Source organism: Macrobrachium rosenbergii, chromosome 27 (genome assembly GCF_040412425.1).
Source record: "Macrobrachium rosenbergii isolate ZJJX-2024 chromosome 27, ASM4041242v1, whole genome shotgun sequence".
Classification (NCBI taxonomy): Eukaryota; Metazoa; Arthropoda; class Malacostraca; order Decapoda; family Palaemonidae; genus Macrobrachium; species Macrobrachium rosenbergii.
In genome coordinates this window covers 11699269-11726048 of record NC_089767.1, presented here as the reverse complement: position 1 = coordinate 11726048, position 26780 = coordinate 11699269, and the positions used below count along the sequence as shown (strand labels likewise).

The window sequence follows — 26780 nt, the reverse complement described above, 5'->3', positions numbered from 1 at the left end:
TATCATGATACAAAATAATGAATCACAAAATGGGAATAAAGGTTTACATTTAACTTATAGTTACAACACTGAAGTGCATGAAGTGTGTATAAAATATATCGATGCATATGGCAATATATCCCTGGCACATTTTTTTGTTTTCATTTTTTAATTTTCAAGTTCCATTTTTTCTCAAGTGTTGTTTTATATTTTATTGCGTTCTATTTTCGGTTTTGTTATTTATTTTTTACGTATTTTGGTTTTGATTACTTTTATTTTATTTATATGATTTTTTTAATTTTGTTTTTCGTCATTTTATTTTAACATTTTTTGCTTTTATTTACTTCTGTTTTTTTGTAGTTCATTTAATTTAATGCTGGTTTTGCTTTCATTTTTATTTTTTTCAGATCTTATCTTTTATTTGTAATATTTTCTAGTGCATTTTTGATAATTTTTTCTTTTTAACTATAGGTTTTTTTTACTATTGTTAGCTTTTTATGTTTCCGTTTTTGTTATCTTCTTTTTAGTTGTGTATTTTATCTTCTTTTTAGTTGTGTATTTTTACCTTTGTATATACTTATTTCTATTTGTATTTTCTATTTTTATCGTTTTTTAGTTTTACTTTTTCATTTTATATTTTTATTTCGTTTTAACTTTTATTTTCATCTTTTATTTTTTATTTTTACTTGTATTTTTTTGAATTTTTCATTTTTAATTTCCTTTTTATTTTTATAGTTGCTTTTATGCTATATTCTTTACTATATTTTCACCTTTTTATTTTATTTTATTTGTGTTATTTTACTTTTAAATTTAATTTTTGTCTATTTTTCTTATTTAAATGTTTGTTTTACTTTTATTTTTATTTTTTCTAATTTTTTATACTTTTATATTATTTTATATTATTTATTATTCTTGTTTATTTTAGTGTTCATGTATATGTTATTTATCATTTCATGCTTTCACTTTTATTATTTGAATTTATTTTATCTCTGTTTTTCATTTTTATATTGTTATTTACTTATTTCTGCTAATACTTTCGATTTTTAACGTTTTTTTCTCTTTTGTTGTACTTAAATTTTTGTTTTTATTTTGTCTTATTATTATTGATTTTAGATTTTTCTAATTATTTTTCTATTTATTTTATATTTTGTATTACTTTTTAATGTTTTCGGTTTTTATTTTCTATTTTTATAGTAGATATTAATTACGGTATATGTTTGTATTTTTTTTATATGTATTTCATTTTTTTAAATTTTTAATTGTTATTTTTATTTTTTCAATGTATTAACTTTTTGTTATTTCTATTTTCTCTTTTTCTTTGCATTTTTATATCCTTTTTTAATTTTTATCTTCTAGTTTTATTCTTATTTTTTTATTTCTCTGTTTATCTTTTAACATTCTATATTTTTATTTTTATTTTTTTATATTTTATATATATATTTTTTATTTTAAATGTGTAAAATTTTTTGTTTCACGTTTTATTCATTCTTGATATGGTTTATTTTTTTTTTCTTTCTGTCACTTTTTATTTTCTTTGTTATTCTATATATATTTCCATTTTCTATTTTTCTTATTCTTATAGTTTTTATTCTCTTGTCGTAATAGGTTTTTCACTTTGCCAGATGTCCATAAGATTTTCGAGCGCTCTCATGTTTAGCGAGAATGTTTCACTCTTTTAATTGAAGGTGAATGCTTACAAGTTTGAGTTAGATTAATTTTCCTCTCAGATTAGCTGAAAATATTATTATTTGCTATCTAACAATCTATTGGAAGAATAAATAAAAAAGCTCACTTAACGATGGGATTTTCTTGTATATGGGCTTATAACTAGTTCAGACTTCAGAGAATTACAGAACTGTAATTTACCGTGACTTTTATAGTACTGGCTAGCAAAATACCCCTGTCGCATATTAATACTTGCAGTTATCTATGGCCACGATAGATCATTGAGCTTCTAATTGTTCAAATTGTTATACATATTTTCCCTTATTAAAGTCTCAAATTTTGATAAACAGCATATGTTGTGCTGTATTAGATTTTCTCTTTTATTTGTAACTCAATATATTTGAAACACTGGGTATATTTCAGTACCAACGAAAAAGAATTCTTAATTCTGTGTCCTGTTCTACTTGAATGATTTGCGTTGTAATTGTCTTGTAAAACAAGAACTATGATTTATTAGCATCCTTATAGGATCTAGTGAAGTTGGAATATTCTCTCTCTCTCTCTCTCTCTCTCTCTCTCTCTCTCTCTCTCTCTCTCTCACTCACACACACACACACACACACACACAAACACATATCAAGTGTATGTACGGTTGTATGTGTATACATATATAATTGTCATTTTAATTCGTACACTTGGTCAATTAACTCTGACCATATACTCGTTTGTTTATTCATGTTCCGTTAAATATATTAACTTATTGGTCTCGATACTCGCCCCAGCAAATCGAACTCAGCACTCGAACGGAGCTCCTTCCTCCCCACTGGAGAAGAAACGAACAATTTCCTGCACGCTTGTGATAGTGCCTGTTACGAAGGTCAGCAGGCCGAACACGACCATGAGCACAGCCTGCATAAATGAAGAAATAAGAAAAATAGTTGGTGGATGGCTAAGAATAGTTGTGGGACAAGTATAGTGTTTGGAAGGGGGTGGGGGGAGATCGAATTGTAAATAGTTTATGTTGTATAATTGTCTTTTCGGTATTTGACAAGGAAGTTCTATTGACTAAGTGAAAAACTCTTTTCACTGTAAATTACTAGCATTGTTTGTAAGCAGAAAATATTCTTCCTTATGCTGACTGAATTTGATTTATTTTTTTTTTTTTTTACCTTTGGTCGTTGTCATAAAATAGTAATAAATTAGAAACCATAAGCTATTTCTTCATTTCCCGGAACGGATGTACGTCACGGAAATTCCTCGAATCACCGTAATAGTTATTCCGTGCATAAATCGGCTACAGATCTTGGCGAGGTACGTACCTTTTCGTAAAATTCACTAACAATTAATTCCCAAATCATATTTTCAACTCTTATGTCACCCAAATGACCAGTTTTGCAAAAAGACATACATTAATGTTGGTGCTATATTACCTTGAGCTATCCATTATAGTAATCAGTATAATCTTATGTCCTGTGAACTAAATGATTCCCTCTAACTCACTGTTTTCCTAAAATGTCCTTATTATCTTAGAGTTATTCATCTCAAACTTTCCACTTCATCTTCTTTTTATTTTGTTTACCTTAATAATTCTGTAGTTGTATTTCCCCTTTTCGGGCCAAAAGGTGATGGCCTCCATGATTGGCGGGAAAATGACAGCGAGGGCCGAGCTGCTCACAGCTCCGATGAGAGAAATGAAGAGGCCAATATTCGGGATTGCAGCGGCCAGGGCGACTGGAAAGTGAACAGATATTAGTCAATATTATTGAATTGCAACATCATGACAGTGGAAACAATAAGAAGCGCTGGAATAGGTATTTCGGTAAAACAAAATCTAGATGTTTGCCAAATGTATTTTACCGTTATTTTTATTTTTACTACTGCTTCTTCTACCTCAGTGTTCATTACATAGGTGAGAATTACAAATGGGCCCATTTTTTATTGTCATTCCTTTATATGTGTACATTATAATAACATACTTCGTCCCATAACTGGATCATTCAAGGAGATGGTATGTTTTTTATTCACAAAGGTGCGCTTTTTCTTTGAGCTTGACTTTAAGTTTCACAACAGCTAAATGGTTAATTCACATGTAGAATATTCCCTAACATCGTGGTAAAGTTGTATTCATTATGACGTGATCTGACTCGTAATATATATATATATATATATATATATATATATATATATATATATATATATATATATATATATATATGTGTGTGTGAGAGAGAGAGAGAGAGAGAGAGTGAGAGAGAGAGAGAGAGAGAGAGAGAGGCAATGATGTTTTCGTGGAGGTCTTGGGAAGCGCACGTGGTTCCAGAGCAGTCATGTAGGCCATAAATAGGCAGGCAGGGTGAAACACGTGATGATATAATTTACTCAACTGATAATAGAAGCAATATCTGGTTTAGAGTTTGTTGTTTATACCTGAATGCAACAGGCTTATCAGCCAAAATCTGTGGTCCCTTGCTTGTGCCGAGCAGTCATCCAGACAGGGTCAAAAACATAAGCAAAATGGCTCTGTAGCTAGATTTGCTAAACAAATTTTTTTTAACGATTAAAAGTTAACAACAAACAGTATACAATAGTATTTGTAATTGTGTATGTTTCTAATTGTCATAGTATGAACTTCCATCAGCCCACAATGGTCCTAAAATGCATTATTATCATCAGTATGTCTAAACTGTATTTTTTGTTAATTATTTAGTTAGACTATTGCTTTTTCCCCTAAGTTCGTTTTCACTCAGAAATGGCTTCATCAGTTTTAGTCGTTACTAATCAAGATCCGACATCCGCTGTTTCACTCAGTTTATTGCAGCAGGAAAATTTTTTTTTTAATTCCTGGAGTACAGTGAGTGCTTCTTAAGTTTCAATCATCTCGACAAGTACAGGATGTTGTAATCACCAGACCTTGATGAAAATTGTAGAGCCACACTTCCCCGTATTATACAGTATGTACGCTATTATTTTATATATTTTTTTCATACACTTGCCTGTTTCCCCAAGACCTACTCTGGAACCACGTGATACTCCTTTACATCAGTAACACAACTTCTTTTGGAATTTTTATGTTATGCTTCTAAATCTCCTTTATACGCATAATACGATAATCATACTGAAGTCTGTTGCAAATTTACTGTTACCGAGATAGTTACCGAAGAACGTTGTTAACTACTTAGACTTTCTCTTTGTTGATGTTTCGATGGTCGCGTGAGTGGAGCTCGCGATCGGATTCTTTTGTCCCAGTGAATTGTGGATGAGGATGGTCAACCTGTTTGGAATGTCTTTTGTTATATTCGCCGGTAAATGTTTGTACGTAAACAATGCTAAACGTGATTTATTCTTTTGTTTTGTTTTAACAATTAAGTGGGATTCTGGAAGTCAGACATTGCTTGGAAATACCAGCTTCAGTTCGTAGTCTTTGTTTGTTTTGTGCAGACTTGTAATTGTCGTTACATCTGTAAAGATAATCGAGCTCTTCATATCCTACAATTATGGGGGACCACACTGGGAAACCGGGTTTTTTGAGCAGTGGAAAATGCAAAAAGAGTGAAATGACAAGTATGTATTCACTATCGCCATGATACCCTACCTCTGCAAGTTCTGGTTCTGATTAAGGTAAGGTTTATTGAATGTTTAGTCGTTTGGTACAAGTTAACTATAAACCATAACCATTTAATGGCGTTGAAATTTTGATTTTCCTGTGCTTTTATGTGTGTTTTGAAAGTTTCTGGCGTTCATTTAGGTGGGAATTAAAAGGTTAGGCCTAGTATAGGGATACTAGACCCCTCTTAGACCGTGCAGTTATGAAGACCTCAGTGGGATAGCAGTGATTTTAGGTCAGGGAAAATACAAAAGAGTGAAAGACAAGGATGCATTCTGGAAGCTCTGATTGGGATAAGTGAGGACCTGGTAACCTAGATTACATTAGTGGTGGGCCAGATGAGGACCTGGTGAGCTAGGTTAGGTCAGGTTGGATGTTACTCTATTTTTAATTTTAATGCACAATGCCCTAGGTTAGCTTATGTGAGCGGAATGACGAAGGGAAGGAGATGAAGCCCCTTTCCCCCACAGTAAGGAAAGGACCCGGCAACCTAGGTTAGGTTAGGAGGAGGGGTGGCCTAAGCAGACAAGTTAAGGGCCCTGCTCCCTAGGTTAGGTTAAGTGGAGGTTCCAGGTGGCCTAAGCCCTCACGCGGCTAGGTAAGGGCCCAGCAACCTAAGGTAGGGTAAGTTGGGTGGTCTAGGGCCCCCCACTGGCTAGCCAGATAAGGACCCGACCCTAGGTCATATTAGGATAAAATCATCTTTGTATTTCTTTTGATATGCCCTTTCATAGCCCAAAAATTCCACTATCCCAGTGTGGCTCCCCATCTGCAAAATATAAATGGTGTGGGCGGGTCCAGTATACCTACGACTACTCATTTATTATCAGAAAGTTCAGAGCACACAAAAACATAGAAAAAAATATGGTTTTAAGTAAAAGTTTACCAGTTATATTGTATTAGTTACTAAAAATCACAAACCCGGAGTCTGATATTATATACATATATGACCTAGCACCATCTTTAGCGATTCACTAAGTTCAATAAATGCAATAAACTCTTATACTCCAAAAAATGAAATTATAAATGAAATTAGACATACATTACATGAAATGAAAATGCAAAAGATATCTGTTACTCTATGTTGATACCATCTCACATAGGATTAGAAGGCAATGAAAAGCTGACACCTATGCAAAAGAGGCTAGAACACTGCCAATATCAGCAGAATTATTACCATTAGAAGATTATACTAGATACAGTAAAGCGGTGATTAAGAAGAAATGGCAAAATAACTGGAGGGAAAGCAGTCTTAACAATAAATTAAGAGAAATAAAAGAAACTGTAGACCCGTGGCCATCATCCTATCAGAATTGCCGCAGGTTTTCAGTAATGTTGACACGGCTAAGAATTGGTCACACTAAACTGACACATGGTTACCTGATGAGTAAACCCCATGCCCCCTAACTTATGTGCGAAATATGTAATATACAAATAACAGTAAAGCATATTTTAAAGGTATGTCCAAAATATAGAATCCAAAGAGACATTTTATTTAGAAGATATTCCTTTAAAGATATACTGTCAGAAAATGACAAATTTTCACTTTTAATATTTTAAAATTCCTTAAATTTAATCATTTATGCGATAAAATATAAGATTCATAGAATAATTTATAATATATTCCTAATTAACTTAATTAGTTCTTAGATAAACATATGTCGCTAGGTTTAATTAAATTATTAGGGTTTAAATAGCTTGTCTAATCCTTCGGGCCAGCCCTAGGAGAGTTAATATTAACTCAGTGGTCTGGTTAAACTGTTAAAAAAAAAAAAAAATGACATAGGAGAGGGACTGGGAATTTAGATTAGTTAACGCAGTAAAAAAAAAAAACGGAGACGTATCTCGGTAATAGAAAGTGTAGAAGTAATAAGTCAACCTAGACTATTCTCGATTTCGATATCGTCGTTACCTGTACTGAACAATCAAATTTAGTAGTCCGCCGACATTCACTGGTAAATACTTTCTCGTAGGATGTAGACAGTGCGCTAATTTCACCTGTAAAACTGAAGACAACTACCGCGGCCAGGTTCCGGCCAATCGCCGACCGGAATTTTACCGCAATTTGTTTGTTTGTGTTTTGTTTATATATTCGCGTTCATCCATAAGGGGGTGGTACTAAACACGTCGCCCATTTTTCACTTAAACTGGGTTACCAAATTAGAGGTGCGCGGTGGTAGTTTTCAGTTATACCATTTCACCTACTTTAGGGAGTGTCTGCGGACTTCTGAGTTTAAGAGTACACAATTCATATTGAAATGGGTTTAAAAAATTGTTGTTTCAAGCCATAGGATGGGGCCCTATAATACTAAACTAATTCAGAAAGTTGAATTGCTGTTACCTGCGATTTTTTCTTTGAAACATCATTAATGTGGAGAGAGAGAGAGAGAGAGAGAGAGAGAGAGAGAGAGAGAGAGAGAGAGAGAGAGAATGGGTTAGACGAATACTTCAATTCTGTCTTAAACTTACACGTCAGAAGAACGAGAGCCGTCCTGAAGACATATTCGACTATTAGTTTCTTCATCTTCCCCTCAACGATTCGGGTCACAACAGGTATACCAATCTCAAAGGTGACATACATCATCAAAGGATACGTGAAGAATATAGCCAGAGCCATTAGTATTTTCACTGCTTGCGCTAAGCTGGAAGATAAGAAAATTCATTTGAAATGTAACAGTGTTGGTTGGTTCGAGAAGTAATAGGAAACGGTTCTGACGGACAAACATGTAGGTGACACAGGAATATAGTAGGTAATTTTAAACGATGGTAATTTTTTTCAGATATCATTTTAGGGAAATAAAAAAACAGTAATGAGTAAGGTAAATAACAGTTTGCTAATCGATGTCCAACATGAAAATAACACAAAAGGTTCCATTGGCAAAGACAAAAGAGCAAGCTTGCAACAAGTACAAAATAAATCGAATAATGTGACGTGACTATAGACGAAACAACTGAAGAAGCATTAAAGCTGAAATATGATTCTAGAGACAGTAGCACTAGTAGCTATAGTAATAGCATTATTAGTAGTAATCCTAAAATGTCGTCAGTATAGTGAGATTCATACTAAGTCCCTCTTTTTACAAAATATAATTATGAATTATAGACCTTTATATGCATATATTATGGGGAACCTTTCCATATTTAGTGAGTGGCCATTTATTGTCACGAAGTAAATATGGTATTCTGAAATAAAGCAAAAGTTGATAAGAATAGATAGGCATGCATTTCTCACCCTTCTCTAGGAGGAAGATTCAGCGTAATAGACCCTTGAATGTCGTTGCCGTACTGCAGGTATCCGAAAAATCCCATCGTGATGTAAAGACAAAGGGTTATTGACATCCCTGTATTTAGTACGCCGTTGAGTCCTCCGATAGACTGGGGCGTCTTCATTTTGTTCTCTAGTGGCAGAATCTGGAAAGCATAGAGTACCTCACGGAAATGTCATTTGGAAAGCAACATTCAAATAATGTTAAGTTTCTAATTCCATTTATAATCCATTATTCTGGTAGAGCTTTACTGCATGTAAACTAACAGCAGACCATCATTGTCTCTAAAGCGTTAGAGTGTTTTGTTACTTTTAAAAGACTAATGATAAAACCTCTTGATAGTGTCTTCTAAAATAATTGTAGGCAGTGAGCTAGTATGTATACTATTCCTCCATATTTCGCTAATTATGGGATGCCGTTAACCAACGCAAAAGGCCTTCGAGATTAAAAAGTGCTCGGTTGAAGATTCTCTTCCTGAGACCTGTCATCCAAATTCATTTCTCCCAAATTTTCACTCTGGGGACATTAAAAAGACTCGAGGCTCCCTTGATACCTGCTTCCTTACAGCAGCATGCTCCAGGCAATAATAATAAGGAACGCGTGATGTCCATTCAGGTGTAAATAGTTTATCCAAAGTAACTTTCATCATGGATAGGAATCTAGACATTGTTTTTTATTTAATCTACTGCTATTTTTCACTTGGTTAACCATAAAGTTGTCATATATAAACTTCTTAACTTAGGTGTGAGAGGCTATGCACTTGATGTCATTCATTTGACATCAGAGAGTAGTTGTTGGTGTTTTTAGTAAGCCCTGTTATTATTATTATTATTATTATTATTATTATTATTATTATTATTATTATTATTATTATTATTATTATTCAAAAGATGAACCCTATTCATATGGGATAAGCCCACAGGGGACCATTGACCTGAAATTCAAGCTTCCAAAGAATATTGTGTTCATTCAAAAGTAGTAACGGAGGGTAATGGGAAACATAGAAAGAGAAGATCACCTATTGGAAAAACGGGCAAATTAAGAAATAAATAGATAAGAATGTACATAAATACTAAAATACAAGGAGAATTGAATTAGGGTAGTAATACATTGCATCTTCGCTTGAACTTTCGAAGTTCCAATTGCACAACATCCTCAGGGAGGCTGTTCCACAGTCCAACGGTGGGAGGAATAAAGGACCTCTGGAACTGAGAAATTCGACAGAGAGGCACTTCTACTGCATATTGGTGCTGCTGTTCAGCGAATCTGGTTGTTCTCGTCAGGAAAAGGGGATCAGGGATCAGTTGTGAAAATTGAAGATCTCTGTTAAAATACAACTTATAAAAAAGTGACAAACAAGAGACCATCCGTCGATGGTCCAAGTCATAACTGCTAATATAAAGAAACAGAAACCCACCACTACAAACCACTCTGTCTAAAAGAATGAATCGCTTGCAGAAGCAGCTATCCACACCGGAGAACAGCAATGGAAGGACAAAGTACCTAAAACAGGTTGCATTGATTTTATCACCTGTTATAAATATAAGAGGCCTTTCGTACAATACCTACCTTTGTCCAGCATTTGCTGACACTTTCATTAGATGTTTCTCAAAAGTAAGATGAGTCAAAAGTTTCGCTTACAATAGTTAAAGCTTCAGACTCATTCAACAGGGCCTCATCCACCTGAAGGGGAGGATGAGGCGGAAAATCTGTACAAGATCTGGTAATCAGTAGTGTTTTCGTTTTACTTGAGTTCAGCCCCAGACTAACTTTTCAGGTGTTTCACACGGGAATGTTCTTAGACATTGTTCCCTTCTTTGTTAAAGATATGATTGTTTAGACTATAAAATGAGGTGGGACGTTGCATAAATAATGCAACTCTTGTGAAAGATTATGTTCTAAAACATTCCATCCAATCCCACCGTGACCTAACAGAAAATTAAGCAGTATTATGATCAGTCCCGACTCCCGAATAATAAGTTTTGATCTTTGCTCTTTATGTTACAAAAATGCTTATTGAGTCGGTATTAGAAGAATCAAAAGTGATTAACATGATTGGCTTTACCACTAACAGTTAGTCAAATTTTGAATTTTAATGTATATTTGTGATTGTAAATTCATTTTAATGGAAAATTCTGTAAACAAACGTTTGCTATGGCAACAGGTAACCCTCCATCACCAGTTCTTTCTCGTGTGCATATGCTTATTTATATATCTGCTCCTGGATCTACTGTGTTAGGTCAAAGAGAAGATGATAAACACCCACCGTGTCAAGAGAACTTACCAGACCTATACCCTCGAACGCATACACGGCTGTACTCAAGTACAGAGGTATTGTCGACCAGCTGTTGAAAGCAGGAACTTGTTCACTGACCGCAGGGAGATCTCGGACAGCATAGTACAGAATCAGAACAAGACTGACGGACTGGATGACACTGGCCACGAGCGAGACTGGAGCCAAAAGCTTAGGAAAGAAAAAAGTTTTGTTTGCTGAAAATTTATTTTAAAAAGAGATTTCTTATGAATACTATTAATGCTCTCGTACAGATACATTCAGTTTAAAAGGTAACATAAAGCTTGGGACTGATCTGATTTTATTGGAAAAACGAACAGGTACAATTTATTCAAATTACAAACCCGCAAACATTAAGGAAACAAAAGTTATATCTTACCTTCAAATTAGGGATGAAACATACCAACAGTACTGGAATTATTGTGATGGCCATGAAGCCTAACTGACTTATGCCTGTCCCATCTGGTGTCATGCAGTCAATGGCCTGTCATAAATAATTTATGTCACATATGCCTATATTTATCAGACTATATAAAGTGCTTCAATATCTTCTTATGACAAAGTAAATTATTGATAATTGTGGGGCATTTACTAAAAAATTATTCCATTCTGGTTAATGTTATAAGATATGTGATACTGGATGTTTCTCCTCTGAATATATTGCAATCAAGCCCAAATTTTGCAAATACGACTTATAATTCTGTTCAGGTACCTACATAATTCAAAACTGTGTACTCATTCCCAAGTACGGATACCAAAAGTGTCATTCGAAACTTAGCCTCAGGTTGTATTAATTAGTTCTATGCTCGCAGCTAAAAATCAGTCGGATGATCTAAGTAGCGGTTAGGTTTGCGTTGTTGGTTGAGAACAAGAGGTCTGTTATCAAATTTAGTTTTACCCATAAGTTGTATTGTACAGTATTGTTAATTGTACTGATGATTTCATGTCCTAATTCAAGACTATCTCAGAACGGGGGCTGGTTGGAAAGGGGGCCAATTTCAAGCGTATTGGTAACAAAAATGTGAAGGCTCCGATATGCCGTGATTGTTAGGTATGGAATTTCTTCATTCACCCATTAGTTCTTCGATGATTCTCAGCAAGATACCAAACGATTTTTCTTGGATACATACTGGTTATTAGATTTTAAATAGTAATTTAGACCATTTTGGGAGAGTTGACTTTTGAGTTTTTTTAGGGTACGAGAAATAGTTCCTTGAGTGCGCAGGGAAATTGAGTAAACTGGACACCTTTGGCCTAAAAGTGCCATTTTTATGACTGAATTACCAGAGCATGCTAATTACGTTCATGAGTAATTAATTATACTAGCAGTGCCTGAAAATATGAATGAACGACTTTAAAACTTCGTGTGATTGTATCCAATTCTCTTGAGATCTTGATAGTGTTTGTGCAGTTTATGTGTATTATATGATGTGTTACTTTGGAAGAGTCTTATGACTTGATGGGACAAAAGTGGAGAAGTGACGGGGCGGTGGATATAGAGGTTTTATCATAAGAAAATCGTAAATTCCATCAGAAACATAAATTTTGGATCATATTTACTTGACAGCATTTTATGTCTGGGTGGTTGTGAATATTTGTAGCAATTTATGTCGATATACTGATAAATATTAGTTATTAAGAAGTAAATTAAAGATCTTGAGGAAAGGTAGGGGTGGTCAGTTTCTGAAAATTTTAGAAATTTAAAAGACTTAGTAAAATGAAAAGGGCTACAAGTTACGTGAGGGTGAAGAAATAGAAACATTTACCAGACATTCTTCGTTTGAAACGAAGTTATTTGAAGGAATTTGAGTGACTGCGTATATGTTTATGTTAGTTTTGCTGGGATTACAAACAAGCAAATAAAAACGTATTCTTTGTTGAGTTACTTTAACATCAGTTCTCCCCTTGGCGTTTGTTTAATGTCATAGCCATGAATATGAATATAAAAACGCAGAAATAATATTGAGTTTTTAAATATTATTCGAATGAATCCGCATTTTTGCATTTTTACAAAATAAGTAAACATTATGGAACATTTTCAGTAATATAAATTTGTAATATAAATTAATCTCGTTTCAATGATTTTAATTTAGAATGTAAAGCTAAATTAATACGATTTGAATGAATTACATTTGTAAACTTTAAGTGGGTCAAATGAGGAAACTACCCAGCGAAAATGATGATTGACATAGGAATGAAATGAAAAAAGAAAATAGAAAAATAGATAACAAATACTAGTACATTTAGGTGTACTATAACTTTGATTATGCTATTGGTATGTAGAAATAAATGTGACATGCGTAAAATCTTTAAAATTATGACAGGGGTTGATACGGACGGAGTATTAAAAACACTTTTTTTCAGACGCGAATGTAGCATGACTCATCCTGATACATCCATATAAGATGAGCGTGGCAATCAAGTTTCACACAAAAACGCCCTTAATGAAAAGAACTCGGCCTACCTGCTTCAGGTTCTGAGGGATAAATACAAAGTAGACGCAGCAGAACCCGGTCTGAGTGATGAGAAGGAACGATGTTATGAGATAACCAACAGCCTTTGCGTACTTCCGGAGGCTCTTGGGGCCGTACTCAAAAGCCGCCACGGCCGATTCTTCGTAGCTCAGGGCAGGGACTCGGGCTCTCTTGCAGAGCTCCTTGGACGTTCTTACCTGCGTACCAAAAGGTGTTCGGTTATCCCAAGGAAAAGGCTGTGTGAATTATGATGGCATTTCTGGAATTCCTTTGTTTAGTATTGCCTTATTCATTTACTCATCCTTATTTTAATTTTCCACTATCCGTATTACGTCTTTTGACAATACTGAAAAGGCACGTGATGAATCTTTGCATACTTTCCAGAAAATGTAATCCGTGGCTTATGGGATTCTGTAACTAAAGTATATAGTAGAAATGATACTATACATGAAAACCAAATTTTTATTAGAAAACAAAACTTTTATTACCAATCCAATATAATTTGTCTCGATGTAGTTGATGGTTTCACCGAACCATAATGATATTTTGTTTTCTGATATTTTTGGGGGGCCGGGGTTTGGGGGGATTTACAAGTGATTAGGAAGGATGCTCTTATAAATCGCTAATTAGGAAGGAAGCTCTTATATATCGCTTATTAGGAAGGATGCTCTTATATATCGCTAATGCCTGGGTATTAGTGCAGATGTAAAAGCATCTGAAACCCGAAAGCGTCGTGTGCATAGCTTTTCCTTCCCTGTACCTCCGTGACTTCCCCTGTTAAAATGGTTAAGCACTGTCATGTCTTAATTATTCTTTAAGTACTCGTTGCCAATGTTTTCACAATACAGATTAAACATGAAATGGCTAGCATAAGAACTTATAAGTTGAAATGCGACGAAAACTCAGTGCTTAGGTATATTTTTAACGTGAATAAGACTAAAAGACAATCATCTAGGTATGGCTTGACGTTCTCCCTCTTTCGCTGCTCGGCTTCTCCCTACTGACGTTTTGCTAGAAGATACAGTCGTTTTTAATGCACTGTAGCCAATACTCCCACATATTCATTATGCAATGAAATATCTACATGGCTAAACTAAACTCAGCTGTTGAAATTTCCTGCAGCCTTTTAAGATTCTCTTCGGCATTCTTGGAGACAAATGATGCATGACTTGCAACGGGGTTAGAGGCAAGATCTAGACCTTGGTTAAAGGCACTATATGAGAGTGCGTAGTAGAAAAATCTTGATGTTGTACTCACCAAGAGAAACATGCTGTGGATGCAGACGATACCCAGAAGAGGAGTAAGTATGACACCCGTCCAGAGACCAGAGTTCATGAACGCTTGGGGCATCGCAAGAATGCCCGAACCAATCATACCCTTTAAGATGTGAACCAAGGTCTCGTTATTGCTGTTGAGAAAGAGAGAGAGATATGGGAATTTGTTAGAGAAAGCTGAATGTGAGATGGATATTTTTGAATTCATGGAAACTTTATTTACATTTCCTTCTTTCATCATGATCATAGCTCTTGAGCTACGAACTCGAGCTTTTCAGACTTACGTCGTAGAAACCGTGAGTTCTCTCTTGACGATTTCTGGCCCTTGACCTTGATGGGTCGTGTCATCGCCCCTTGTAGGCGGGAGATGACATCCGTCTTGTTCCTTTGAAGGAAAAAATACAACTTTGTTTTATTCTCTCATGGAAGCTATGAGGTTTAAAAGTCTAATGATGATGGTTATACAGAGAGACCTAAATTTGGACTCTGAAGGGTTATTTTCTTTTTGTAAGAAATCCCGTTACCGGAAGATAAACATAACACACGCCTAAAAAAAAATATAAATGTTAGCCACTGTTTTTAGTTTTGGACATTTAATGATACGAGAAACTTTCCTAAAACATCAAAATAATTAAGGCTGAGTTTTTTATTCTCCGTTCTTCTCCTCTCTACGCCATCATAGATTTTATATATATTACTCTGTCATTTTGATAAGTTCCTAATTTTACTTTGTGTGGTTGAACTTTGAGCGCGTTGTTTAATATTTAAAATACAAAGCTTTAGAATCAGACATGACGACAACTCATACTGAAAATAAAAGTTGAATCATAAACAAGACTAATTTACTTTAATTATAAGATTTTAAATGTCAGATATAGGAGTTTCCAGGGCAAATAGTATTAAGGAGAATAGAACTAAATTTGTATCATCGAAGGAGTAATTTACGAAATATCGCCTTACGCTTGTAGTATTTAAGTCGAACGAGTCATGAAACAAGCGAGAAATCGGAGTGAAACCTGAAATTTTCTCAGAAAAAAGAAGAAAACGAAGCAAAATTTATTTTTTTCAATCACGAGAGTAGTCTTTAGCAAAAACCTACTCTAGACTACTTTTTCTCATACTTGATCTTAAATAAACCATCACTTTGAAAGACAACGGGAATTATAGCAATTAATGTGGCGTTTTTAACCGTAAATCTGTATCGTAAAGAACCGTTGGTAATCATAATTAGAAATAATTTAGTCAATACATTCGGTCAATAATATCCAAATGTAAGAATTCACAGATCACTAGTAATACAAGTTTGGGTCTAGTAGTAGAAGTTAAAGAATAACGAAGAGTTTAAATGAATACACAGCCAGCTATATATGAATAAGTATCTCTCTTTCTGAAATATATTACAGATAAGCAGCGACCAGTATACTACAAGGAAAACAATTCTTAACCCGCCAAAGCACTTACCGAAATATCAACGGCTGGGGTAATCCTGGGTAGGGCCAGGGCATCATGTGCACCCTGTAAATATGAATTTAAAAATTAAGAAAATATCCAATAGAAACAAAAACATTTTCTCCCTGTCATTCGAGAAGCATCGAGCCACGAACACCATAAAAAAAGAAATTAGCTCTTTTAAAAAGTGTTTTATGGGCCTTTTTATATTCATATTACACTGTGGTATTACAGGAAAAGACATTCATATATATATATATATATATATATATATATATATATATATATATATATATATATATATATATATATATATATATATGTGTGTGTGTGTGTGTGTGTGTGTGTGTGTTTGTGTGTGTGTTAGCTTTCAGAACTATTAAGCGTGGAATTGTTTTGACGCTGCATAAAAGGTGGTCGGAAGAAAGGCTTTCACTTGAGTAAAAATGCGCTTTAAGGATGATTTCCGATTAATACCCTGTTCTGTGTTGAATGTGCCGGCCCCGCTGTATCCCCTGGTTTGATTCCGGTCGATACCATTTTAAAACACTCCTTAACATTCATTCATTAGTTGCAGTGCATATATGTAGGAATGTATGTAATACGTAAAAGTTAAGTATGCCTTAGTTTAACCAGACCACTGAGCTGATTAACAGCTCTCCTAGGGCTGGCCCGAAGGATTAGATTTATTTTACGTGGCTAAGGACCAATTAGTTACCTAGCAACGGGACCTACAGCTTATTGTGGAATCCGAACCACATTATTACGAGAAATGAATTTCTATCACCAGAAATAGTTATGGAAAAATTAAAACATTTTAGTTTTGATCTTTTTAATATTCATTTCTTTTGTACATTAATTGGTCTTTAAACATTTTATCTTCTTATGTGGTGTTGATCTGAAAATGTTTCTATCTGAAGGAAGGTAGAACTTGTGAATACATATTATAAATTGTAATATCTGAGGCCTAAAAAAGGCAAAATTGTGCGATATATTAACAGGTTTTGATTTCCAAAATGCCAGAAAAAGATTTTTCTTTATTTATAACCAATGATCAACTCATACCTGAATTCATGGGTAAGGACGCAAAAAACATTGCGAAACATGAGGATAGTCAAGTCTGGAGGCGACCATATTCCGAATGACACCATAGTTGCAGTGGTAACTAAAACTTTTGCCTTGTTACTTTTTTTCTATTTGGAAGGGGCCAAGAAGTGATGCAAAGTTACGGAAAGCGGGATTCTTGGCGTTAGCCCACGAATTAGATAACTACCGGGTGCCTGTCAGAAAAGCGCTAACGAAAGCAGAGGTTGGAATCAGTTGAGTTGCTGAGCTCTCTGGTCATCTTGGAAAAGAAGTGAGGTTGTTTAAGGCGACGGAAAAATAAAAAATGGAGGCTTGCAGAGAAGAAATGTTGAAATATGACAGTTTGGTAGAAAAAAAAAATGTGAAAAGATCAAAAGCAGTGTTTTGAGTAGGTCTGGCTACGTGGAGAGAATGAAGGCAGACAGGTTTGATGAAATTGTGTATCATTGTTTTGGAAGCCTTGAAAGGAACGATAGAGATAGGTTTGAAAGTTCTTACAAGAGGATTGACAAGTGTTGGAGTGGAAGGTCCTTGATATCAGGAGAAGCAAGACTAGAGGCGAACGGCACAGTGCGTATTGATGTACTGCTGATGAGTCAACTGTATGAGTGGATGAGCAGCTGACAGGGGCGTCATTTGGGGGAGCTAAGGGTTGGGGGGGACTGCCCCCAAGACTCAAGTTATCCCCCCAAGCCCCAACTTGCCCCCCTCACACCCCCAAGCCCCAAGAAGTAACAGCAGCGGGTTTTCCATTATTCGTACCGAAATTCAAATGTGTCACCACATTAAGTTATATCTATCTATCTGTCTGTCTATCTATCTATCTATCTATCTATCTACCTATCTGTCACACACAATGTTTGTTTGTCTGCTTATTTTGCTGAAATACCTTGCTTATGTGGCTTCAAAAAGCACATAAAATAGCTTCAAAGAAAAAAAAACCCAGCTGGTTAGGCTCGCTTCGCTCGCCAAACCATCTTTGCCGCCCCCCAACAAAAATCTGAAATGACGCCCCTGGCAGCTGATGCTCTGGAGGTTTTCTGGATTTGGGTTAATCCTTCATCCAGCAGCTGTTTAAGGATAAAAGTTGCAGGAATTTCTAAATATATAACTCCAGAGGTAGATATTTATTAAGAATTCGTTGGTTGGTTGTATATTTGAGTTGTTTTCTCTTATTTCGTTCTCTTTTTATATAAAGAAAAAATTTTCCTTGACCTGATATCGTCAAGGACGTCCTGTTTATGATTTTGTCCAAGGTCAAATTACAGAGTTTATCAAAAAGATAATTTCTCTGGACAACCAAGAGAGATAAAAAAGATGGAATCATAAGAATTTCAGTGATGTGGAATTATCATCATAGATAAGGAGTGATTTACTTCACAATAAATGCCAGTATCTCTCTCTCTCTCTCTCTCTCTCTCTCTCTCTCTCTCTTTGTACACACACAAACATATGCGTTCACATACACATACACCCACACATATATACATAAATTATATTATATATATATATATATATATATATATATATATATATATATATATATATATATATATATATGTGTGTGTGTGTGTGTGTGTGTGTGTGTGTGTGTGTGTATATATATATATATACGTGTGTGTGTGTAAGGGTGTGAGTGTGTATTTTTCATCTTTACTATTCCTAGGTAAGAACCGAACATAGAATTATTTGTAATGATGAAATTTGTTTTTTGCAAATAAAAAGATTATTTTAAAAGTAGATGAGAAACTTATTAGGTCTAACCAACAACATAAAAATCAAAGAGAGCACTGGAAACTCGATGTTGTTTCAAACCATGGCCACAGTTGAAGTACTGAGTGCCAAACGAATGACAACTGTTCGTTATATGGCACCTTATAGCTGTAGGATAAATATTAAAGCCGTTGTAAAATAAACCTTACACTGTTATCCATTTTGTTTTACAAGTATCGTCGTAAAGCAGCTATGTAAAATCAGGGACGTCATCTGGTCTCTAAAAGTAGAAGGGGGGGACATTCTGAAAATTATAAGGTTAATATTGGCGAGCGAAGAAATGAACCTGATTCGGAGTATTTTAATGCCATATAAATATGAATCTATGGATGGTATTAAGGGAAAAGGGTGACTGATTTATCAATATTAGTCAGTCAACAAGTTTATAAGCCCACAATTTACAGATTTGCTAAAATACTGTACAAGTCTTCTGTGACAGCCTCAATATACAGTTCCACTTAACTCTGTAGAGCCTATGGTCTGGTCAGTATTTAATATTACGAACTTTTACAGTATAAGTAATAAGGATAAAATTAAACTTATTATTTTATGGTGCAGTATATTATAGGATTTATAGGACTCCATTGAGAGTCTAAAATAATAGTGTCCTGTAACAATAAAAGCCTTTTACCCCAATGTGGGTTTTAATATCTAAGGTTAGGGATGGTAGCAAAAGGGGTAGTAAATAAGTGAATGACAAGAATGAGAACGTACTACTCGTGACAGTACTAGTGGAAAAGCAAGAGAGAGTATAGAAGGCGACAATACTGAATGAATTGATTGTTGAATGTATGAAATGAAAATTTTGCAAACGATAACATAGTTGGATGAGGAGAGAAGTAGTGGTGAAGGAAAGTGTAGCTTTCAAACTGAGCCATTCCATTTTCAGGTCTGCCATTTTGCTAGTTTTAGCTTGAAAACATAATATATTTTTGAAAAATAGTGTCTAATAGGAAAATCAAAGGCTTAGATGCAGGAAAAATAATAATAAACTCAGAGGCATTGGCGCTTGCCGACTTCGTAAGTAAACAATGGGGCAAGTCAGTCAAAATTTAAATGAACAGTTAATCTGACCACGAACCTGATGGAAAATTACATAATCCATTTCTTTATTATTTTAATATTTTATACTTGTTTGTGTTGAGCATATATTTTATATTATTGATAGCCTCACCTCCAGCATCTGTTATATAAAACTTGGGGGAAAGAAGTAGGGGGGGACAATTGATATGTTGTCCCCCCTGGATAAAAAGTGGGGGGATATGCCCCCCGTCCCCCCCGGAGATGACGCCATGTGTAAAATTAGGATAATGGGACCACGTGTATTCATACTCGAATTACACAACAATTAGTGGCTCTAAAAGCATAATGAAACGTTGCCTTGTGCCTTATTGCTTACCTCTGAACTGCTTTTGCTGTTGCTGCTTTCAAGCGACATTTCCGGTCCTTCTTTGAATTCAACAAAGGAGAGTAGAAATAGTATGCCAATCCGACTGACTATTTTCTTAATGTCACACTGAATCCGATAGGTTCAAATAAACGAGTTGACCTTAGGCTTAACCAAATGTCACCGGAAATAAATTTTCTCAGCATTCCTATTTTCGATTTTTATTTTGCTGCTGCATCACACCTTACAAGTCATAGGGCTTCTCTGTCCAGAATTAAGCAATTTTTCAAATATTGTCGGTGGTTACTTGTTGTTCATTCACTTTGTCACAGTCGGAATTCGTCACAGACAATATTTTCTATTTTTCCTCTTGCTTTCCATTTTAACAAGTGCTATTTTCACGAGGTCGAGACCTGAAAGTAGTACCACACGAGAGCATTATGTGTAGGATGTCACGAGACTCAACCGCTGTAGATGTTATTCCAAATGTATGATCCGGTTCATGCGATTTATGGCCAAGTAGTAAAATCAATCTCATATTTACACTTTTAAGTAATCAGCATATTTTGATCTTGCCATGGAACCCTCCGTATAGAAATGCGAGTGTACGTCAGTCATCGTTACGGAGACAGGTTTAAAATACAACAGGCATTGCTGTCAAACACTACTCTGACATTTTCGATGATTTTTCAAAACGTCCTGGAAGTTCTCGGTATTTGAGGTTCGTCCCTGATTTAGTAATTAGATTGTTAATGCAGAAGTCACTGTTGTCTGTTTTTTTCTTTGTACCCGGTATCTTATTATGCGAAATGGCTATAAGTTTATAATATATATATATATATATATATATATATATATATATATATATATATATACATACATATACATACATATATATATCAGATGGGACATACGAAGGACAAAGGGGTGAGGAATATGACAATTAGATGTGATAAAATGTTTAACGCATGTGAAGGGATAGGACTGAGTGTTTTGAGGTGGCGCGGTCATATGAGAAGAATAGTTGAAGGAAGTGTAAGATTCAGAACGGTTCAAAGAACAGAGGAGAGAAACGTTGGGATGGAAGAGGTATTGAAAAGAAAGAGCCATAACATCCAGGAAGCGAGAGAGTGAATGGAAGATGGAGGTGAATGGTGCAGCACGTTTAGGGGTTACAGTGTAGTACTGATGAGCCATTTGTACAGTATATGTGTATAATGCAGCTAATGTCGTGGAAGATTTCTGAGCAAGAGGCTCGACCACGAGTCATGAGTTACAGTAAAAGCTAATGTGGTTGTGGCAGTTGTGGTGTTTTCTCTTTGGAGCCACCCCCTGTTATAGGAAAAGGTCTAGTATTGGGGAAATGTATACATATGCCAATAAGCACTTGATGTCCCATCTGTTCAGCCGGCTAAAGATAAGATAGCAACAGCTATCAGAAAAAAAAGTCGATGACTAGAAATCTAATCAGGAGGTTTTTTTTAGTAGTATTTTGACGGAATAATACTTGTCTTTAATTATTTAATCTCTATATCCCTTGCAGTTTATCAGTTACAACTTTCAGTAGCAAATTTCTGTACCATAAAAATGGTCACAAAGTTTTTACTCTTATTCTTAAAAATCAGCCGACTTAATATCACCTTAAGTGGGTATATTTGCGTATCGTTAAATAATAGATTCTTCCAATGAATGCCTATTGATTGTACAAGATGTACCCTTTCACCCTTACCTTTCTATATGTAAGTATTTTGTAGCAATGTCTCCCCTAAATAAAGTGAATTGGGGTGTACTCAAATGAAACTTCGTGCCTGTCAGCCAGTAATAAAAAAAAAAAGGTTCTTTCATAACGATGACTCAAATTGCAGTGTGCAAACGAATAGTATTTGAAAGACAAGCCTATATAACGTGAAAACTGTTGATGACTTGTTTTGCTATGAAAATTACTCTTCACTATTCATAAAGTCGATCACTGACACTTCTCCATGATGTCACGATAACTTTCTACCCACAAACATAGTTTTTACGGACCATATTTTATCAGCTTCTCTCACTCTAGAAGGTACTTCGGTAACTAAACGGTTTAGAGCAAGCGCACTCGTCATAAACTTCTGATGATACTTACTATTGATAAACAACCTCCCGTGATTTGATGATGTGCACTTCAAATTTATCTACAAGGTCCCCGTAAGAGATGCCCTACTCTCTTAATAGCAGCCTTTTCGAGCTCAAGAGCTGATAATATTAATCCATGTTCCTAGATATTTTCACAAATGTTACTCATATATATTTATATGTGTGTGTGTGCAGTCAATCCACGTGAATGATTGCGCATAATTATTTCTTAGCGCGCCTATGAAGATTGCAATTATATATATATATATATATATATATATATATATATATATATATATATGAAATTTTTATCACATGATTTATATACAATCATGAAGCTACAAATGTCGTTTAATATCAAATACGCTACCTCGAGAGCAATCGAGAATTATCAAGAATTTATATAAGTGATAAATGAATAGGGTACCACTGGGATATATATACTCCAGTGGATCCCACCGCGCCATGGGAAATAGTCGTTGAATGGGTCCATGTAGGGTTCGCGTCCCAGTGGTACCTGTTCATTTATCACTTATATAAATTCCCTTCGGTGATATCCATCGGAGATATAGGTAGCGTGAATTTGATATTAAACGACATTTGTAGCTTCATGATTATATATATATATATATATATATATATATATATATATATATATATATATATATATATATATATATATATATATATATATATATATATATATATATATATATATATATATATACGAAAAGTCAAAAGTTCCAGGAAAAATTCAATATACTCTTTATTTAAGGAAATTCAAACATCATTTTTCTACATATCTACCATCTAACTCTATACACTTTTCAAGGCGCTGTTTCCACCTCTGCAACCCTTCTTTGTAGAAATTTAGGGCCTTTCTATTAAACCATGTTGAAACTGCATGTTTAGCAGCATCCAAAGATTCAAACCGGACTCCTCTTAAGTGTTCCTTGAGTTTTGGGAACAGGAAAAAATCTGAAGGAGCAAGATCAGGACTATAAGGAGGATGTGGAAGAGTTTCCCACCTAAATTTCCGTAGGACTTCTCTTGCAACCCTTGATGAATGTGCTGGAGCGTTATCATGATGGAACAAAATTCTGCGGTGCAACTTTCCTCGACGTTTTTAGCAATGCAGCCTTCAGTTTTTGCAAAACACCTTTGTAGTAGTTCCCGGTGATTGTTTTTGTCCTTCAAGGAAATCAATCAAAATCACTCCTTTGGAGTCCCAAAACACTGTTGCCATAACCTTCTGGGCAGATCTCGCCACTTTGAACTTCACTGGTGCAGCTGAACCTCTTGGTAACCATTGCTTTGATTGAATTTTACTTTCTGGGTCATATTGATGGATCCAAGTTTCATCTCCAGTAACAATCCGGTCAAAAACTCTGATTCATTTGATTCAATCTTCGTTAAAACTGCAAGAGAAAGTTCAGCTCTTTGATGCAGTTGGTCTTCGCGCAACGCTTTTGGGACCCAACGTGCTGAAAGTTTACTCAAACCAAGATTATCATTTAAAATTGAAAATGCGGAACCATGGGAGACCCCAGTTTCATTAGCTATCATATCGATAGTAATCCGACGATCTTCATCCACTAGATTCTGCACCAAAGCCACAATTCTTTTATTTTTTGCAGTCGATGGTCTTCCCTCTCTTGGGTTGTCTTTGAGGTCGTCCCGACCATCCTTAAATCGCTTTATCCAATCATAAACAACTGATTTAGATGGAGAAGAATCTCCATAAACTTGTTGCAAAGCTTCAATAATTTTTCCTGGTTTCCAATCAAGCTTGGTCACGAACTTGATGTTAGCTCTCATCTCAAAATTTTTATTTTCCATGGGTTCAAGAAGTTACTTTTCTGAAGCAGATGTTAACACCACGGAAGCAAGAGGATGACTGAGGTAACAAGTCTATGATCATATCACAGATAATTGTTTATATTTGGGTTTTTATTCCTGTGTAAATACATCATTCAACAATTTTTCCTGGAATTTGACTTATATATATATATATATATATATATATATATATATATATATATATATATATATATATATATATATATAAAATATATACATGTATAACATGTATACAGTATATATATATATATATATATATATATATATATATATATATATATATATATATATATATATATATATATATATAGTGTATATATATATATGATATACATATAATTTATATATATATATATATATATATATATATATATATATATATTGTGTGTATGTATTTGTAATAGCCACAGTGACTTCTTAACTTCCCGGCTTTCTCACATTTTTTCGCTCTAATGCAGATGGTTAATAAAATTAAGAAACCCAGACTAACATAAGGGAAGGCTAACCTAAACCTTCTGCCGTTGTATGAGAAAGGGTTTCTTCCTTCCTACCTCATTTGGATTCAAACCTTATAGGACAGTCAATCGAAAAATATGAGGTAATCGAGAATTTTCAAAGGTTATTACAGCTATATACGTTCATATATCTAATGGGTGACCACTAGAGTATGTATATATATATATATATATATATATATATATATATATATATATATATATATATATATATATATATATGTATATGTGTGTGTGTGTGTGTGTGTGTGTGTGTGTGTGTGTTTATAGTCCTACATTAACAAGTGGACCCAAGATATCTTTTGAAAGTTAAGGGGTCATTAAAGACATTAAAATTCAGGCTTTAGTTGAATGTGAGCAGACTCTCTCTCTCTCTCTCTCTCTCTCTCTCTCTCTCTCTCTCTCTCTCTCTCTCTCTCTCTCTCTCTCTCTCTATATATATATATATATATATATATATATATATATATATATATATATATATATATATATATATATATATATATATATATATATATATATGTATATATATATATATATATATATATATATATATATATATATATATATATATATATATATATATATATATATATATTTAGAATGTTTATGACCATACACAATTGTTTGTATTTATGTATGTAAATTCAGTTGCACGATAAATCTTATGGAAGCGTTCGTAGTGAAATTTTTAATACTCATGAAAAGGCCAAGCGCTGGAGTACTTTTATTCATTGAGCGTTTAAGGCAGTGAAGAAAACCTTTCAGTTGCTCAGAGAAATAACAGTTAGCAAGGTTGGAAATGAAGATGGAAGAAATTAAGCGAGAAGGAAACTAAAGTAAAATGTAAAAACATGAGGTGCGTAGAGAGGCCCTACCCGCCTCTCACACACGCACGGACAACGTCACACATACACGGCAGTGAATTATTTGTATAAACGAGTAAACTTGTCGTTCCTAGCGATGTTCAAGTTCTAACTTTCCGTAAATAACATTTTATAAAGATATATTTAGCACTATGTCATCGACCCTTTAGACACTCGGCTCTTATTTTAGCGTCAAAGTTACTTTTCAAGAATGATGTTGAATTTGCGATTAACGATAAACTTATTTAATGCCTATGAGACAGCATTGGACTAACGTAGCTCACACATACTATTTTGTCTGAGAAAAGCTCGTTGAAAAATCCATTCACGTCTCATTACCAGCTTCTCCACAAGGTATATGGATATTAGAAGCTCTGCTCCGTAGCAGATACCGTTAAAAACTTAAAACCACCATGATCATAGCTATGTGGAGCTGAATTTTTGTTACAGTAAATTAAGTTTTTAAGTTTTAGGTAAGTATTGAGCTGCATCTCTTGGATGTTAAGTTACCACTTGTTACAGAATGTGTCACTATCACTGACAGGTTTATGTGCGGAAACATCTGGCTACACTGCCATGAAAGTATGATTTGTTTCTTATTCCGAAATGCAATACTATCCACAATTTAAAAGCACCCATTTTAATTCCCACACTGTTTCCATACAGAAGTTATAGTGTCAAAGTCAGTTACTTGAGTGATTTTCGTAAAAAGGATTAGAGACTCCTCTGAAAAAAAAAAAAAACTTTTCCAACAGAAAAAATGAATGACCATCAATAGATCAGGTTTCCTTTTTACATTAACACATATTTTGTTCTTTAAACAGTAGTTCAAGGTTTCCAGTAATCCACCGTGTGCGAAGACTAGACATCTTCAATACACGTAAACTGAACACTCCCATCATTTCATCCTACAGGGATAATTCCAATCTAAATCTGGTTCTCTGTATGAAGCATATTAAAATTCAGATATACCACAAGCTTCGAAAATACGGACCAATTGAAAGTTTCTGTTCCTCCTTTTTTCGCTATCTCTTTTTCATGCGTCCCGCTCGTTTGTACACTACACTGGTAACGACAGTAATATTAATAGCTCATAATAAAAGCACCAATTTTCTAAAGTGGGTAGCACCGATTTCTGTAATATAAATGAGTGCGTGGACCGTTACTGAATACAACC

At 34.5% G+C, this 26780-nt stretch overlaps 1 protein-coding gene across 5 annotated transcripts; it reads right to left on the bottom strand.

Annotated features, from left to right (window-relative positions):
* Window positions 1-1771: 1771 nt before the first annotated feature.
* On the bottom strand, window positions 1772-26780 carry LOC136853404 (proton-coupled amino acid transporter-like protein pathetic). Of its 5 annotated transcripts, none has more exons than XM_067128900.1 (13): window positions 22279-22323; window positions 20795-20979; window positions 20263-20663; window positions 16017-16070; window positions 14840-14940; window positions 14539-14689; window positions 13272-13478; window positions 11187-11291; window positions 10799-10978; window positions 8481-8659; window positions 7718-7890; window positions 3224-3375; window positions 1772-2553 (listed from the first exon to the last, which is right to left on the bottom strand). In XM_067128900.1, the coding sequence occupies exons 3-13, from the start codon at window positions 20299-20301 to the stop codon at window positions 2437-2439; spliced, it is 1458 nt and encodes a 485-aa protein (XP_066985001.1). In that variant the 5' UTR covers window positions 20302-20663; window positions 20795-20979; window positions 22279-22323; the 3' UTR covers window positions 1772-2436. The 5 variants fall into 5 exon arrangements, with proteins under 5 accessions (XP_066985001.1, XP_066984999.1, XP_066985002.1 ...); XM_067128898.1 differs by lacking the exon at window positions 22279-22323 and adding an exon at window positions 21528-21587; XM_067128901.1 differs by lacking the exons at window positions 20795-20979; window positions 22279-22323 and adding an exon at window positions 26710-26780.